This window comes from Globicephala melas, chromosome 10 (assembly GCF_963455315.2).
Source record: "Globicephala melas chromosome 10, mGloMel1.2, whole genome shotgun sequence".
In the NCBI taxonomy this organism is placed as follows: domain Eukaryota; kingdom Metazoa; phylum Chordata; class Mammalia; order Artiodactyla; family Delphinidae; genus Globicephala; species Globicephala melas.
Window position 1 is genome coordinate 84,818,251 of NC_083323.1, and position 17,246 is coordinate 84,835,496.

The following is a 17,246-nucleotide window of genomic DNA, read 5'->3' on the forward strand; positions in this document are numbered from 1 at the left end:
TAGGAATTATTTTGTGATTTTATTTGTGTTATCTTTGTCACACAGTAGAAAAATGTCACGCTTATTTGTTTTTATGTTGTATCCCAAAGGAAAAACCATTGGAATAATAGTGGTTTTTGTCAGGTGATAAGTCATCAAACATAAGAATTGATGCAAAATGACTCTACTTGTATAAGCCTCTTCTTTCATAGCACAGTGCATGGTTCTGATTTCCTGGTCATTTCTTATCAGTCATAGTGGTACTTAACTATGGTCGAAGTTGTGGTGTAGTTTGTATACAAGTACTGGATATGTAATGTATGTTTTTGAAAAAATGCATAGAATTTTCAAGAATAACTTTTTTTTTCTTAATGTATTCTTAATAGGCTAGAAGAAAATTTGCCTGCAGGCTGTGGATTTTGCCATATACCGTATGATGAACTGAATATGCCATTTCCAGCTCATCTCACATATTGCTATAACTGCAGGAAACAAAAAGTTCCCGATGTTCTCTTTACAACTATAGACCTCCCAATGGATGCAGCAGTTATTGGAAAAGGTTGTCTTATTCAAGCAAGGTATGTTTGTGAAGACGGTATTTGGGGTCCTTGAAGGAGTATAGGGTATGGAGTCAAATAGACGTATTTTCAAATATCTGCTCCTTCCTACCTGTGTGATCCTGTGCAGGCTTGGCAATTCTATCTGAACCTCTTATTTTACTCTATGGAAAATATGGAGGAAAAATATCCTCTTTATGAAACTCAGATAAGTTTATATGCAAAAGCAGTTTTAAACATTTAAATTCTGTACAAATGTGTATTATTATGAGGATTATTAATTAACCTGTTGCAGGCTGGGGGTGTGACTCAGTATGCTTTAATGACATTAAATATCTAATACATTGTGGAAATTGACTTTTTCATCTTTTTAAGAACAGTGCTATGTGGTGTTTCCTTTACAACTTCAGTTAACTGTTAAGAATTCCATTTAAAGTGTACTGGAATAGGAAATGCTAAATTGTGGTTGGCACACAGGAAACAGCTGCAGCTATCTAGGTCACCAACAACTGCCAGGCTACCAAATCCATTGAGCATTTCTGTCCTCATTTTACTTAACATCTCAGCAATAATCACACACTTGATCATTTTCTCCTTCTTGAAACTTTTGACTTCACAATGCCACACCTCCTCCTTTTTCCTACCTTTATGTATAGTCTTCAGACTCCTTGTTGATTCCTCCTCATTTCTTGTTCCTTGAGAGCTGTGAGTTTGGACCCCCTTTCAAAGCTTTCTCCCTAGTTGAACTTGTCAACCCCTATAAGTCTGTATGCTGTCTGTAAGTCTAGGACTCCCAAATTTATAGCTCTAGTCCAGAACTTTCTTCTGAGTTTCAGACCCATATACTTTCCTGTCTGCTTTACACATCATTTTCTTAGGCATCTCATACTTGTTCCAAATTGAACTGCTGATTTTCTCCATTTCTTTCTTTGGTCTTTTCTGTTTTCATAAGTGATACTTGGCTGTATCCAGTTCTTCCAGATATGGTATTCTACCTCCCCATATCAAAGTTATTACAAAGGCATGTTACATCTTCTTCTAAAGTATGTTTCTAATCCATTTACTTTTGCTTTCATTCCCTGTTGCATCTTAGACCTTCCATTTAGGATTGTTTTTCTTTTGCTTGAGTTATCTCCTTGAGTATTTTTTTTTGGTATTTGCTGGTGGTGAACTATTTTTACATGTCTGAAAATGAATCTCTTTTATCTTTAAAAGATATTTTGGGCTGGCAGTTATTTTCTTTAAGCACACTGAAGATACCCTTCCACTGCCTTCTGGCTTTCATTGTGACTGTTGAGAAATAACCTATTAGACTAAATGTTGTTCCTTTGAACTATGTCTATTTTTTCCCCTCAGGCTGTGTGTGAGCCATTTTATTTGTCTTTGGTTTCTGCAGTTTCCCTATGAAGTGTTAGGTATGGAGTTCTCTTTATCCTAATTGTTATACCTTGGGCTTCTTGAATCTGTAGATTGGTGTCTTTCATGAATTTAAAAAAACTTTTAGATTAGTTCTGTGTTTCATCTGTTCTCTCTTCTTGATACTCCAATTAAAAGTATTTTAGACTTTCTCACTGCCTCCTCTATGTCTGTTATTTTCTTGTCTTATGTTTTTAAATCATTTTGTTTCTTTATGTTATATTTTGGATGTTTTCTTATTTATCTTTCAATTCTTTAATTTTCTCTTCAGCTGTCTTTAATATGCTATTACACCTAATAATTGTGTTTTTAAATTTTTGATAATCTATTTTTATTCCCAGAAGTTTTATTTTGTTCTTTTTCAAATATATACTATAGTCTTTGATTGATTCTGTAACTGATGATTTTAATATCTAAAATCTTTTTTTTCTGTTGTTTCTGCTGGTTATTGTTCATTGTGTTTTACTTGCTTTGACTCACAGAAAGTTGCAAAAATTGTACAGAGTCCTGTGTACCCTTCAATGAGCTTCCCCCATTGGTGACATCTCATGCAACTGTAGTATAGTATCAACTAGGAAATTGACATTGTTATAATACTGTTAACTATGCTACAGACCTTATTCAGTTTTACACTTCTTTAAACTTGCATTCATTTATGTATTTGTATATATATGTATAGGTCTATGCAGTTTTATCCCACAAATAGATTTGTGTAAACCACCACCGCAGTCAAGATACAGAACTGTCCCACCACCGCAAAAGAATTTCCTTATGCTACCTCCTTAAGTTTGTACCCGGCATTGCTCCTTGCCCTGGTCCTGTGATGCTTTTAGGAAGATTTTTAAAGATATAGTTTATTCAGTTTTTTTTTTTTTTTTTCTGTTTTAGGTAAGAGGGGATTAGTCTTCATCAGCAGTTCTCAGAGTGTGGTACCTAGACCAATAGCATCACCATCTTAGGGGGACCGTATAGAAATGCAAATTCTCAGGTCACGTGCCAGACCTGTTGCATCGGAAACTCTGGGGATGGTAATTGTTTTTTAACAAGCCCTCCAGGTGGTTCTGATGCAAGGCAGAGTTTGAGAACTATTGGCCTAAATAGCCTGGCTTGCCAGTTTGGGGATCTTTCCTTCATCTTCACAGCTACCTGTTTTAGTCCAAGCTCTCATTGTCTCTTACCTAAATTTAAGCCTTTTGTCTGCCATCCCCACATCAGTTCTCGTATCTTTACTCCATTCTCTGTGTAGCAGTATAAACGATGTCCTAAAATATACTTTGGATTGTGTTACTATGTAAAACCTATGTGGGGGTTCCCATTGCTGGCAAAATAAAATCAAACGTCTCACCATGACCCGAAGCCCCTAACATGCTCATGCCCATGCTTAACTGCACCCTCATCTGGGCTGCCCTCACCCTTGCTCACTTCACTTGACCTACAGTGGTCTCCTTTTGTTTCTTCTAATATGCCAGCTCCATTCCGTCATTGTCTTTTTCCAGCACTCTCAACTCCATCGTGCTTTTAAGATCCCAGTTCAGGTGTCATCTCTGCTGTGAGGCCTTATGTCGAGTTACTCCCACTTTTCTTCACCTGGTTTATTTTCTGCACAGACTGGATTCTTAAGCATTATCTGTGGTTGCCTTGTTTCTTTGTTTATTCCTACTCCCCTCCCCTCTGCCCCCACTGGAATATAAGCACGAACAGGGACTTTGTGTTTTATTCATTGATCAGTGCTCACCACCTAGAACAGTGCCTGGCACATGGTGTACACTCAAGTAGGCTTTGTATTCTTTTAATGAGTAAATTAAGTTTTTTCCTTTGCTATCCACCCATTATATGATCACAGGGAGTTATGAAACCTAAGATGCAAAATTATATTCTCTAGTGATTTTGATCAGTATTTATTTCATTTCTAGAGATTTTGAGATTTTTTTCCTTTTTATTCAAATAGGACTTTTAGCAAAAGTATGTACAGTGAAAAAAGTGACAGAAAAGAATAAAACTTAAGTCCGTTTGAAACAAGTAAATGTTTTATCAAGCACACTTTTAGAAACTTTAAAAAAATTGGACATTTCTTAAGATTGTACCAAGAACACTCTCCACTGACTAAATTATTTTCCTTAACAGGTTGTGTCGCTTAAAAAAGAAGGCACAAGCAGAAGCAAATGCCACAGCTATCAGTAATCTGTTGCCATTTATGGAATATGAAGTGCATACTCAGCTAATGAATAAACTAAAACTCAAAGGAATGAACGCTTTATTTGGACTGAGAATTCAGATTTCAGTGGGTGAAAATATGTTGATGGGCTTAGCGGTGAGTTGCGATGTTTTGTTTTTGTTTTGTGATTCCTATAGTTGTAGATTCTGTTTTATGTGATTCAAAGAGTCTCCTAAAAAGACTTATCTAAAGATCTGGCATTAAGACTTTTAAGGCTTTAGGGACATTATAAGAAGTAAAAAAAAGCCTAGTGATAGGCTTTCAAATGTTTTTATATTTATAAGATTATTATTTGAAATTAAATTAATAAACTATTATATAAATTTATTTATATTTTATACTATTATTATATTTTTGTATTCTGATCATAATTCCTATGGTCAGATTTCTAAGAATTGCCAGGTATAGCTTGTTTTGTAAGTTGGCCACCACTGTTCTGAACTTTATTATTGTTTGTACATTGCTAAAACAGGGTTTCTCCTTCTTGGCACTATTGACATTTGGGGCTGGATAACTCCGTTATATGGAGCTGTCTTGTTCATTGTAGGATGTTTAGCAGCATCCCTGACCTCTGTCCACTAGATGCTAACAGCTTCCCCACAGCGTGACAACCAAAACTGTCCCCAGACGTTACCAGATGTCCTTTGGGGGACAAAATCACTCCTGAGCGGGGAGGACCACTGTGCCAAAATAATCTTTCGTTTTAATGGAGAAAATCAGTACATGAGAGACATGTGCACCAGTGCTCAGCAGTGGATTGTGCAATAAAATACGTGTGTTTCTGAAGTGCTAATAAATTGTGAGGCAGTGAAAAGCTCTTTATCTCACCTTCATGTTCACCTTGGCTTATTAGAAAATAAGTTCTGACTAGAAAGTTATCAGTGGGGAAAGTGAGAACTGCCTTTTTAAGTAGCCAGAGAACTAGATACCTGCAAAATATTTATGGAAATTCTCTCATATTCTCCACACTTTGCCAGCCAGAATTTTTGTCTATGTCACCAGTACTTTTCAAATTGGAATTCTCTGTCATCTTTCTGAGACATGCATAGAAATTTAATTTTAAGAAATTTATGGGGGACTTCCGTGGTGCTTCAGTGGGTAAGACTCCGCACTCCCAATGCACAGGGCCCAGGTTTGATCCCTGGTTGGGGAACTAGATGCCACATGCCACAACTAAGAAGTCAGCATGCCGCAAGGAAGACCCAGTGCAGCCGAAATAAATAAATAAATTTATGGAATTTGGTTTCTTTTTCTCAGTATGCATTTGTAGATAAAATGCTAAATTGTTTCCTGCTTCATCTTTCTATAAAAGCAAATATGCAAATTTATGTATGTAGGGGATAATTGTGTGTTGATGATTAATTAGGAAATCTCACTTTTTTAACAAGATGAATTTGCAGTGATTAATAAAGGTAATCTGATTCATATTAAAATACTTGATATTTAGATTAACTTGGGGAAAAGAGTGTTAGTTATAATTCACCCATCTAAAAACTAACAAGCTTAGCGAGGGCATAACGTAAATGTGTAGTCAGGCTGAATACAGAACTGTAGCTATTGGTGGGTGTCTTGGGAACTAAGAGCTTGGTTTAGATTCAGAAGTTTAAAGAACATTCTGCCAATTGTAGCAAACACTTTTGATGGTAGAGCCCCAGGAAACTAGTTTGTGACCCTGGTATAATTCTTCAATGCCTGCTTCAAATACTGCCTTTTCTGATTCTTACTAACCTTTTCTTCTTGATCACTAGTGGCACTCGTTATAACTGTTTGAGCTTTTGATCTTTGTGCTGTTTTAGCCTGTGCAGTTAAATCTCAAGGTCCTCCTGAGCTACTAAATCTCAAGTAGCCTCCATGATAGCTAATCTCGGACGAGTGCCTCCTGGGTGTCTGGCACTGGGCTGCGCCAGAAAGAACGTAATATTATCTTCACTTTATAAGACGAGGAAACGGATGCTGTGATAGGTTGAGACTTGTCCAAAGTGATATGGTTACATGTACCGGAACTCAGTTTCAAACCCAGGCCTGTCTAGTTCCGGAGTTTGTGTTCTCAGCCATTCTGGGCTGTTGCCTCATTAGTGAATGCAGTTAAGCAAGTGTTAGAGATGGGGCACTATGGCGCAGAAGGCATTCTGAGCTTGAGCATCAGAGACTGGGTGGTGAGTGCAGTCATGGACACATGAACAACCCAGGAGAAAGAGCTTCTGGGGATCAGTTTCATCTGGTGTACAGACTTCATCATAGAGTACTATAACGTTTCTAGGAAAGACTTTTACAAAATTGGCAATTGTGTAATAACAATAACAACAACAACAACTCTAACAATTCAAAATACGCAAATATCCAGAGTTAAAAGAATTGTCTTTTCTCCATTCTACTCCTTTGATGTTAACAATTTGATGTTTGTACTTTTATACATTTTTTTTTGCTTTGCTTTCCTTACAGAAGCATATTTAAACATATATGTACATAGGGGTGTGTGTGTGTGTGTGTGTGTGTGTGTGTGTTTTATCTTGTTTTGTATTTCCCCTAATAGTTTTTCAGTACTAATGGCATGTAGTACTGTTACAAAGTCACAATTTAGTAGTTATTTAATTAAATATTTAAAATAAGTCTGTATCAAGTTTCCTCTCTTGGTGATTATGGAGGCAGGATGGTATAGTGAAAAGTTCTTGGTATTTGGAGTCGGAAACAGATTCAAGTCTCTTCCCCACATTTATTGACAGTGTGATCTTGATTAAGTTTCCTGTCCTTTCTGAACTCAGTTTCTTTACTTGCTTTGCATGTTTCCCTTTTACTTTTGCCACTTTAAATGTAAGCTACTCATTCATGAAAAATTTACTTTTCAAAAACTTTCAATCATATTTTTTTTTTTTTTTTTTTTTTTTTGCGGTACGCGGGCCTCTCACTGTTGTGGCCTCTCCCGTTGCGGAGCACAGGCTCCGGACGCGCAGGCTCAGCGGCCATGGCTCACGGGCCCAGCCGCTCCGCGGCATGTGGGATCTTCCCGGACTGGGGCACGAACCCGTATCCCCTACATCGGCAGGCGGACTCTCAACCACTGCGCCACCAGGGAAGCCCTTCATATTTTTATAACCTGTTTTTTTCAGTGCAGATTTTTACAATCATAACAAAAAACTTTAAAGTCCAGTTGGGTATGTAGTGAAAAGTAAATCATCCTTTTACTGCTGTCCCCGACCTACCCAGAGTTCTTGCTGAAGTAACCAACCCCTGTTACCAGTTCTGATTTTCTGTGCCCTTCCACATATGTCCTATGCAAGCACTGATGCTAATTATCTTTTTCCTTCAGGGCAAGGACCACATTCCTGAACATGAAAACTTAAGGACTATTATTCTTTAGATATTTTTTTCTGATTATTTCCCCATTATTTTTACCAGTCAGCCACAGGTGTGTATTTAGCAGCTTTACCAACGCCTGGCGGTATTCAGATTGCTGGGAAGACTCCTAATGATGGCTCATACGAGCAGCATATATCTCATATGCAGAAGAAGATAAATGACACGATTGCTAAGAATAAAGAATTATATGAAATCAATCCTCCGGTAAGTGAAATAAATCTCCACTGTGAATATGTAAGTTGCTATTTAGATTTTAGTACATTTTTAGGTTCTCTTAAAGATTTTTCTGCCACTGTCTAGATTTGCTCTCCTCATTGCTCATTCTTTCACCTCCCTTTACATCCATGCTCAAATGTCTTATTTTTTAGGGAGGCTGACTTTGACCACCCTATTTAAAAAATTAACTCTCCTGTCAATTTTTGGTACTTCCTATCCTCCTTCTGTTTTATTGTTTTCTGTTGCTCTTACCTCTATGTGTCTTTATGTGTGAAATACGTTTTTGATTTTTGTCTACTGCTTGCTACTCCCAATAGAATGGAGCTCCATCAGGGCTGTATTCCTAATGGCTAGACCAGTTCTTCCTGGTAGTAGCCTCCTGATAAATACTTGTTGATGCCTAAAGAAATGGCCTAAAATGTTCTTTTTTAGTAAAAAGAAAGATTGCTTATCTGTGGTAAAAATGTTCAAGAATACAGAGTCTTTTCTTTCTCATTTTGTAGTCACTGTAATAGGTACCCTGTCAGATTTATCTAGGGCAGGTTAATGTGAAGTGTAAGTAAGATAAATGGATGCGAAGGTGCTGCAGAGGTAGCTGTGTTATGAAACTGTGTGGTTGTAGTCTTATGCAAGGTATGCCCTAGCAATGAACATTGAAAACATTTTTGAAAAACCTTTTTTAAAATAATCCTTTTTTTTTTTTAAAGATAGTTCTGTTACACCAACAACAGGCTGTGTCTTTTACATTTGTGCTTACATACCCACATTCTCTTGATATTCCTGTGGCCAGCAGTTATTTAGAACCTCTGATTAACTGTGATCTTTGGCTAAAAAAATGGGTGAAGGCTTACTAACCCATATAAGATTGTAGCCTACACTGACCTCAAAAAGATCATTATTGTAACTATCAAAGTTTATTTAGCTAAATAAGTTGCATAGCAAATACATGTATAATAAATATGTGTATTATATAAATATACACATACATAGATACATATATCATATTCCACATTTTACTATGTGAGGCTTTGAAAAATTACCACTGCATAAGATATGAAAGATTAGAATCTTATTTGGGTACATAAATCGTTAATTCTTTATAGATTATTAGGACTTTTAAATGCTGAGTAGAAAATACCTTCTGAGCTGGAAGGACCGCCAATTCCCTACTAATTGTAGTGTCCTCTTTTTACACTAGATGTCAGTGTTGCCTTGCTGTGTCTGTGACAGTTTCTGGATTAGTGTATGACGGTTGCTATTATCAATTAAAGGAAATAGCTATGTACTCTATAAAAGGTTAATTAGTCATAAAGGTTATAATTAAATATGGACTATGAATACATTTTACGTACTCCCCTCCCCCCTGGTAGTTTTCTGTTAATATAAAAATGTTAAACCAGACTGAAGCATACAAATATCAAATCATTAAGTTGAACACCTGAAACTAATATGTTACATGTCAGTTGTACCTCAATAAAAAAAAAAAGACTGCAGTTTACCGAAAAAACCCAAAACAGAAAAAGACAGTCATATGATGTAAAGCAATTATATTTCTTTTAGGAGATATGTGAAGAGATTATAGGATCACCCATTCCAGAACCTAGACAACGCTCAAGACTTTTGAGATCTCAATCAGAAAGCTCTGATGAAGTTACAGAATTGGACCTTTCACATGGGAAAAAAGATGCATTTGTTTTGGAGGTATTATTGCATTGGACTAATTTCTTAAAGTTTTTGGAAGATAAGATATATATTTTTACAGTCAGGTCCTAAATTGGTGTGATATTTTTGTATCATTACAACTGTGAAAAATATCAAAAGAATATTTTATTATAGAAATTACAGCAAACTTGGTAACATATCTTTTGTTTAACAAAAGTTAAAAAAGAGTTTTGGAAAATTAGTTTTGGAAAAATTAGTGTTTGGGTTGAAATATAATTAAAATATTAAACTTTTGCAGCTTTTTTTGTAAACTTGGATTAATTTCAATAAGAAGTTTCTCTTCTTTCACTTACTATAATTATTACCTGCTTTATATGTCATAACATGTTACTATAATTATAACATTTTTACATGTAACACAATAATATAAGCACTGTGAATTCTGAGTGTAGTGTTTTTTTTACTGAATTCAGAGGGTGTAATTGAACTTTCATTGTAAAAACACATCCAGAATGAACTAACTTTCTTGGAGAATAAATGACAGGAAAGATTTATGGAGCCTGTGCCCTCACAGATCTTCTTCCCATGCACTCCCCTGTAGAATGGTTAGCTTTGAAAGGATAGACGATCTTCCTTTGATATTGAAGGAAAGGAAAATAAATGAGGATACTTAGAAATGTTTTCTGGTAAGGTGCCAGTTGAGAGAAAAAATCATATGCCTGGATCTCAGTAAAGCAGGAAGGTGACAGTAGAATTGTATTGGGATGGGATTGGAGGTTTGAAGAGTCTAGAATAGTGCCCTTGAATGTGATCAGGATGTCAGCTGTGGGAGATGCTCAAGGCTTAACTGAGGTGAGACTGTTACCTTGTAGGAAACTCAAACCATGTGAATTTGTGCCTCTTTCTCATAATCTCTACAGTCTGAGAATGGAGAAAAAAAATGGAGGTTGGTAAAAGGTTAAGGAGTAAAAAGTTCCAGGGTAAAGTTTAGAGCAGTTAGTTGTACTCAAAGTGCCCTGTGATGGTGGCATCAGCAACAGCTGGGAGCTTGTAAGAAATGCAAACTCTGGTGCCCCTACTTCAGACCTAGTAAATGAAAATTTCAAAGTGGGGCCCAGGAATCTGCTTAGCAAACCCTCCAGATGAGGGTTACTTTCACTTTGATCCAGAGCATTTTTCATGTTTTCTGATCCAGGGATCCTGGCTAAGTAGAGAACAGAAGTGCTTGGAATATGGGCAGAAGAGGGCAAGGTGTAGAGAGATGGGGGTTATAGTTGATGCTGGAGATCTGAGTGTAGAATGTTTTGGGGAATACCACAATCGAGTTATGGCCTTGACTGTGAATGGCTAAAGCAAAGTGGAAGTGAAAGTGGTTCTTGACATCTCTCGGGTGTAAGTCAGGACTTAGATCCCCAATGTACAGATGAATGTCAATATATGTCCAGTTGGATATGTTCATTACTTATAATTCACAACAGAAGATTGTGATGTAGGAAAAATGGAGTTTGTACTTATTCTTTTAAGACATGCCTTTAAATTTACCCCTATGTAATTTTATTTTAAAGCAGTTCTGTATTTAGTCAAAAGATTTTTTTAAATTGCACTTTATTAATTTAAACAAATAGAGATAATGATTGCTTGTTATCTTTGTAAATCTTTTGGAACATGCCCTCATAAAGACTTGAGAAAAGGCTTGATTTTTAAAAAACTCAATATACTTTATAATGTATAATATTTCATTTAGAAGTATTTATAATTATTGTGGAAAAATTTATAGATACTACAAAAATTTTTTCAAGTTTTATATTTTAACTTACGGAAAAATGGCCCTACTTTTCCTTGACTCTTATGTTTTCTATTTAATAAATAATAAAAGCGATTTTTAAAAATTTGAAACAATTATATATTTACTACTTATGTGATAGGTTCAATCTTTCATTTTCAGATCGATGACACAGATGCTATGGAAGATGTACATTCTCTACTCACTGATGTTCCGCCTCCTTCAGGTGAACAGAGAAAAATTACCTGGAGATGAGACTAGTTTTGCATATCAGTATTTCAGTTCATAATTATTATAGCACTAACTTTATTTTAACAGCTTTATCGGTGTTACTTTTTGTCACGTTCTTTGCTGCTCCAAGATTGAAAACATCGTTTAAAAATATTTACATTAGAACTTAGGTGAACTGATTTTTAATCTTTTTGTTTATGCATTACAAAAAAAACATGGTAATTTATTAACATGGTCTAAAGTTTCCCAGAAGTATAGAGTTTTAGAAAAAAAGAATGAATGGATCTTAGTTAGAACTTCATGTAATAATTGAAAAATGTTATTCTTTTTTTTTTAATTAATTAATTTATTATTCATATTTGTCTGCATTGGGTCTTCGTTGCTGCATGCGGCTTTCTCTAGTTGCAGCGAGTGGGGGCTACTCGTCGTTGCAGTGCGTGGGGTTCTCATTGCGGTGGCTTCTCTTGTTGCGGAGCTCAGGCTCTAGGCACGTGGGCTACAGTAGTTGTGGCACATGGGCTCAGTAGTTGTGTCTCGCGGGCTCTAGAGTGCAGGCTCAGTAGTTGTGGTGCACGGGCTTAGTTGCTCCACAGCATGTAGGATCTTCCCAGACCAGGGCTTGAACCCGTGTCCCCTGCATTGGCAGGCAGACTCTTAACCACTGTGTCATCAGGGAAGCCCCGAAAAATGTTGTTCTTTAATACAAAAATAAATGAAATGTTATCATACGTTTTCCCTATAATTTATTTTGACAGGCTTTTATAGCTGTAATACAGAAATTATGCCTGGTATAAATAATTGGACATCCGAAATACAGGTAAACCTTTTATTCTTTATTTTAAGCAAATATAGCATATATGATTTTAGCAAGTTTTTTCTTAATATATGTTTTTCTTCGGCCTCTTTACTGCAGTTAAAAATCTTATCTTTTAAAAAAATACCACAGTAGTTATGATTGTTTATTTTCTGTTACAGTATTTAGTTCAAAATAATGAAATGACATGCCATTATATCTCCCCATATTTAGATGTTCACATCAGTAAGAGTAATCCGATTAAGCAGCCTTAATCTAACTAATCAAGCCCTCAATAAGAATTTTAATGATCTCTGTGAAAACTTGCTCAAGGTAGGAACCTTTTGACTAACTATACTTTAGCTAAAACTCCTCAGGATCATGAAATTAAAGAAGAAAAGTATTTATATTGTCTGGAATACCTTACACAGTTGCAGGCCGAATTATTTTTATTTACTTATCAGTCTTAACCTGCCATCAAGTAAAATGCTAAAGATGTCCTCTCCATCTTAATATGCCACACTATAAAAGGAATATATTTTAAGTTATTTCATAGCGTTAAACTTCATAAAAATCTATATTTGTAAATTTAAAAAACGCCTTATTTTTTTATGACTTAGAAATATGATTAAATCTTCTTGTCTGCTTAGATATTAAAAATGTATTCTTAATGAAAGAATAGATGAAACAGAAGTGTTTTACTCTACTCAACTTTATTTGCCATAGTATAATGTACATTAAAAGATCAGTTTTTATAAATTTTTAAATTAAAAGAAATATTACTAATATTTTCTTTTGTGTAGAGCCTGTATTTTAAACTACGGTCTATGATCCCCTGCTGCCTTTGCCATGTAAATTTTACAGTATCTCTCCCTGAAGATGAATTAATTCAGGTAACTAAGGTTCAGTCTGTTATTAAAGAAGATTTCTAACTTTAGTCTGTTTTAATATTATACATTTGCCATAATTAAAGAAGTATAAGCTGCTTTACTTCAAAATATTTTTAAACGTACTAGTATGAGGCAGACCTTGTCTGTCTGTTTCACTTTTGTGAACTCTAGTTATCTGAAGGTGTACTCATATGTATGTTCCAGCGTATGTACACTAGGTGTGCTTCTGTACGACTTCTCTAGACCCCATCTTTCAGAGAAGGTTTTTGAGCTCTTTCTGGAATACCTACGTTTAGGTATACATGTTGGGCTTAGTTGTAGTCTGAATGTCTGAGCTTATGTGCAGTTCTGGTTGAGAATCTTAACCAGGAAAGGCAAATTAGCCAGTTTGTATAAGTTGTTCCATGGTACTGAAAAAGAATTATAAGAAGCTTTTTTGGGGAATGATTGTTTTGCTAATCATATTGTTTCTGTGATTCTAGGTTACAGTCACAGCAGTTGCAATAACTTTTGACAAAAATCAGGCTTTACAGACCACAAAAACACATGCTGAGAAGTCATTGCAAAGAGGTAAACCTGTGGTAGATGGGAGCATAGTTCATGTTTGTCTGTGTTATAATTCAGTGATAAAATATAGAGGATAGGTAGAATAAATGACGTGTTTCTTGACAAGATACTGTCACTTTTTCTGTTTTCTTTATCAAGATAACTGTGTGGATAAGCATATGGCTGATGATATTTTTCACACATGAATAGGTGGTTGGCTGCTATTTACATAGAAAATGCTGCTGTTTTTTAGAGTTAGCTTATAACATTAGTTCTGCAGTAATTTAGAGGCTCCTATCCTAGGAGCTCTGGGGAGGTCCTCAAGGCATCTGAGAACCAACTGATGTAGCAAGCACCATGGATTTTTCTTAGGAAAGGTCCCATAGTGTTCAGCAGATTCTCAGAGTTGTTCTTTATCCAGTAAAATTTAGGAAGTACCATGCTTAATATATTCCAAAGAAATGCAAAATCTTAGAAACCATTTGTGTGTTCTGAAAAAAGAGAAGAGGGAAATAGTATACTTTCTAAAGTTTAATGACTTACTGGCTAAATAAATATTCATGATTAATCTAAAAATTTTTAAGTTGAATATATCCTACATCTATAGCATTGAATTAATGTCAGATGTATTAAATGATTATGCGTTCAGATATTTATCAAAAAATATAGATAATAACTGGTTTAAGTGTCATAGAACTAGTATAGTACAAAAAGTAGGATAATAATCATCATTAGTGAGTGCTTATTCTTTGCCAGGCACTGTGCTAAGAGATTTATATACATTACCCTTTCTAAATCTCACAACAGCCCCACCAGAGAAGATAGCAACCACTCTCAGTGTCCGCAGGTGAAGGACCCCCATGGAAGAAAGCAAGGACAAACCAACCAGAATTAACTGAGTTGGGGGGGAAATTATATGTTATCCCAGAGTAATTTTTAAAAAATTAATAAGAGATCATTACTAATTAACTTGTGTTTTTCCTGCCTCTCAAGCCTCTACAGATAATGAAGAACTTCTGCAGTTTCCCCTCGAACTCTGTTCAGATTCACTTCCTTCTCATCCTTTTCCACCAGCTAAAGGTTGGTTAAGTAAGGGAAATGCAAGCACAAATACCAGTTTCTAGATCCTTTCTCTTGCTTCTTCACTGTAGGTAATCTTAACTTAATTTTGAGATGGAGATTTATTCTTCATTTCCTCATTGTATGTTTCTTCATGTTCATAAAGGGGAGAGAGTAATGTTCCTTTTATTTTAATTTCTCAAGTAATCTCATCATGACTTATTAAGGTAATTTTTTGTGTGATATTCCATTCTTGTAACTCAAATGTATTAAAGTTTTATTTTCAGAGATTTGGATTTCCCAAAGTAACTATTCACATATGGTATATTTTGATATTTATATTATATCTGGTAAATTTTTTTCTAGCAACATTAACCTTCTGCAAAAATTTTTAGATTTTCATAGACAAACAGAATACTTATTTTCTTCAGAAGCTATGTGGAGAGGTTTTGGGTGGAGGTTAGTACAAGTGAGAAAGGGATGAGCTTTCTGTCTTTTGGGTGTCTTGGTTATATTTGAGGAACATTTTTTCAAATGCAAAATGATTGTCCCTTAATTCACTAGCAGTAGATCTACTTAGATCTGTACAATCTTTGGAGAAAAGTGGGAGGTGGTTTTTTCCATTTCTCTTCTGATTTCAGTGTAATTTTTATTATAAAAATTTCAGAATTACTGTACCTTATCTTGTAGCATTACATACACAATAAATGTAGTTTGTGTTTTTTCCTAAGTTTTTTATTCTTAGAAATGATGCTTTTGTTATTTAAAACCAAATTGGCATTTCTAATTTTTCTGTTTTATAATACAAGTGACATTATTTTATGGTTTCTACTTATCAGTTACTTTATCTGATACCGTATTAGTTATAATACAACATAGTTTTATATTCACATTGCCTATATGTCAATAGAGTCTTTACTAAATCAGTGCAAGGCCTGTGTAGATAAATAGATCTTGTCTCATATTTTGAAGCTGAAAAGAAGCTACTTTCAGATTCTGAACTTTCTAACATGGTAACTGTGGTTCTTTTTCCTTTTTGTCTAAATTAAAATTCTAATTTAGAACTCCATAGAGAATTTCTTGAAAGAATAGAGAGGAAAAATCAAATCCAAAGACAATCTGAGTTCAGATTTATAACTTAAACATAGCTTTCAGAACAAAAAGCAGAACAATCTAGAATCTTCCTTGAACTGACTAGTTAGGATTTTTTTTTTAAACACATATTTTCTACAGAAACTTATATTTAACACAGGGTTAGTTCCAAACCACTTTTAGGTATCACTTCATTTATCCTTACCCAGCAGTGGTGGCGAGGGGGAAACCAAAACCAAAAACCCAGTCAGCAACGACGAAATGGTTTGATCAATTGCTAACCTATACAAATATTTATTTGTGGATTTGGGGTCCCTGTTAGCCCAACTTTACCATGTTGTTAATAGCTACTGAATTCTGCAGAAGATTAGATTTAAACTCTGTATATTGGCCATATCTATATTGATAACTTACAATTTCTGCAATAGCTTTCAAAATATTTTCAAAGGTAATGAGAACTAGTGCTTTTTGAAGTCATTAGTATATTTTGTACAAATGATACTCTGAACTTAAAAACAAGGAAAGAAGAATTTGAGTAGAATAAGTCATATCTGAACAGTCCCTAAAATATTTGCAATTTATTTTAAGGAGCATGGAGAGGGACCATAGGTGGAGTAGTAAACCAAGAGACCTGGCTTTTCTTCTCAGTTCTGCTACTGATAAAGTGTGAGAACTTGGGCCAGGTAACCTCTAATTAAGCCACTTTTAGTTCCTCATTTGTAAAATGTGAAAGGATTAAGATTCTCTCTAGCCTTTAAATTTCTCTGATTTCTTGAGTTTCTATAGTTTATGGTTCTTCAATTATTAACATGTCCCTATTATTAAAAATGTAAAAGCTAAATTATGCCTGAGGTCACACTGAGCTTCTGTTAATTAATTTTCCAAATAACTTCAAATCAGTTAAACCAATGATTTTTAAACTCTGTTCCTCCAGACCATAGAGTTTCTTCAGAGGTGCCTCATGGCCTTCCAGGAGGCAAGGTGCCGGCGGGGTGAGAAGATAGGTCTCTAGACCCCCTACTTCTGAACTAGAGCAGCTTCAATGCACTACGCTTTATGTATCAGCTTTCTATATATGATTTTCTTGGAAGAAAGCGTTTCAAAAAGTTTGAAAATCACTGAATCAGATCATACCACCCTTATCGTCATCATCATCGCCACCATTGTCAGCTTCATAATGATCAATATCATCACATCTAATGCTAATATATATAAAACTTTAATACTAAGTGCTTAACTATAAAACCTTTGTGCCTTTCCTTGAATGTTACATTTTAAAATCATCAATGAACACTAAAAAGTTTATCTGTTTACTTTTTTTAAAGTCATGTAAATTGTGGTTTACGTTGCATCCTTATGTATTGTCTTTGCGTCCTCATGTCTTGCCAGGAGAACATGGGCTATGATGTATATATTAGAAAAAGTTATCTCGAAGTGTTTTGGAAAATTT

At 35.1% G+C, this 17,246-nt stretch overlaps 1 protein-coding gene across 15 annotated transcripts in view; it reads left to right on the forward strand.

The window, feature by feature from the left end:
• The window catches only part of C2CD5 (C2 calcium dependent domain containing 5), an 82,538-nt gene that overhangs the window by 51,951 nt on the left and 13,341 nt on the right, over window positions 1–17,246 (forward strand). For 14 of the 15 annotated variants that reach the window (XR_009565435.1, XM_060305948.1, XM_060305952.1 and 11 more), the window contains 10 exons: window positions 366–557; window positions 4,077–4,263; window positions 7,564–7,728; window positions 9,301–9,441; window positions 11,348–11,411; window positions 12,172–12,233; window positions 12,444–12,542; window positions 13,013–13,102; window positions 13,582–13,669; window positions 14,639–14,725. Coding sequence is in view for 14 of the 15 variants with exons in the window: in XM_060305948.1 (XP_060161931.1) it covers window positions 366–557; window positions 4,077–4,263; window positions 7,564–7,728; window positions 9,301–9,441; window positions 11,348–11,411; window positions 12,172–12,233; window positions 12,444–12,542; window positions 13,013–13,102; window positions 13,582–13,669; window positions 14,639–14,725 (1,175 nt within the window). In the remaining variant the exon portion in view is untranslated. The remainder of the gene's footprint in view (window positions 1–365; window positions 558–4,076; window positions 4,264–7,563; window positions 7,729–9,300; window positions 9,442–11,347; window positions 11,412–12,171; window positions 12,234–12,443; window positions 12,543–13,012; window positions 13,103–13,581; window positions 13,670–14,638; window positions 14,726–17,246) is intronic. The other variant, XM_060305947.1, reaches the window with a different exon arrangement.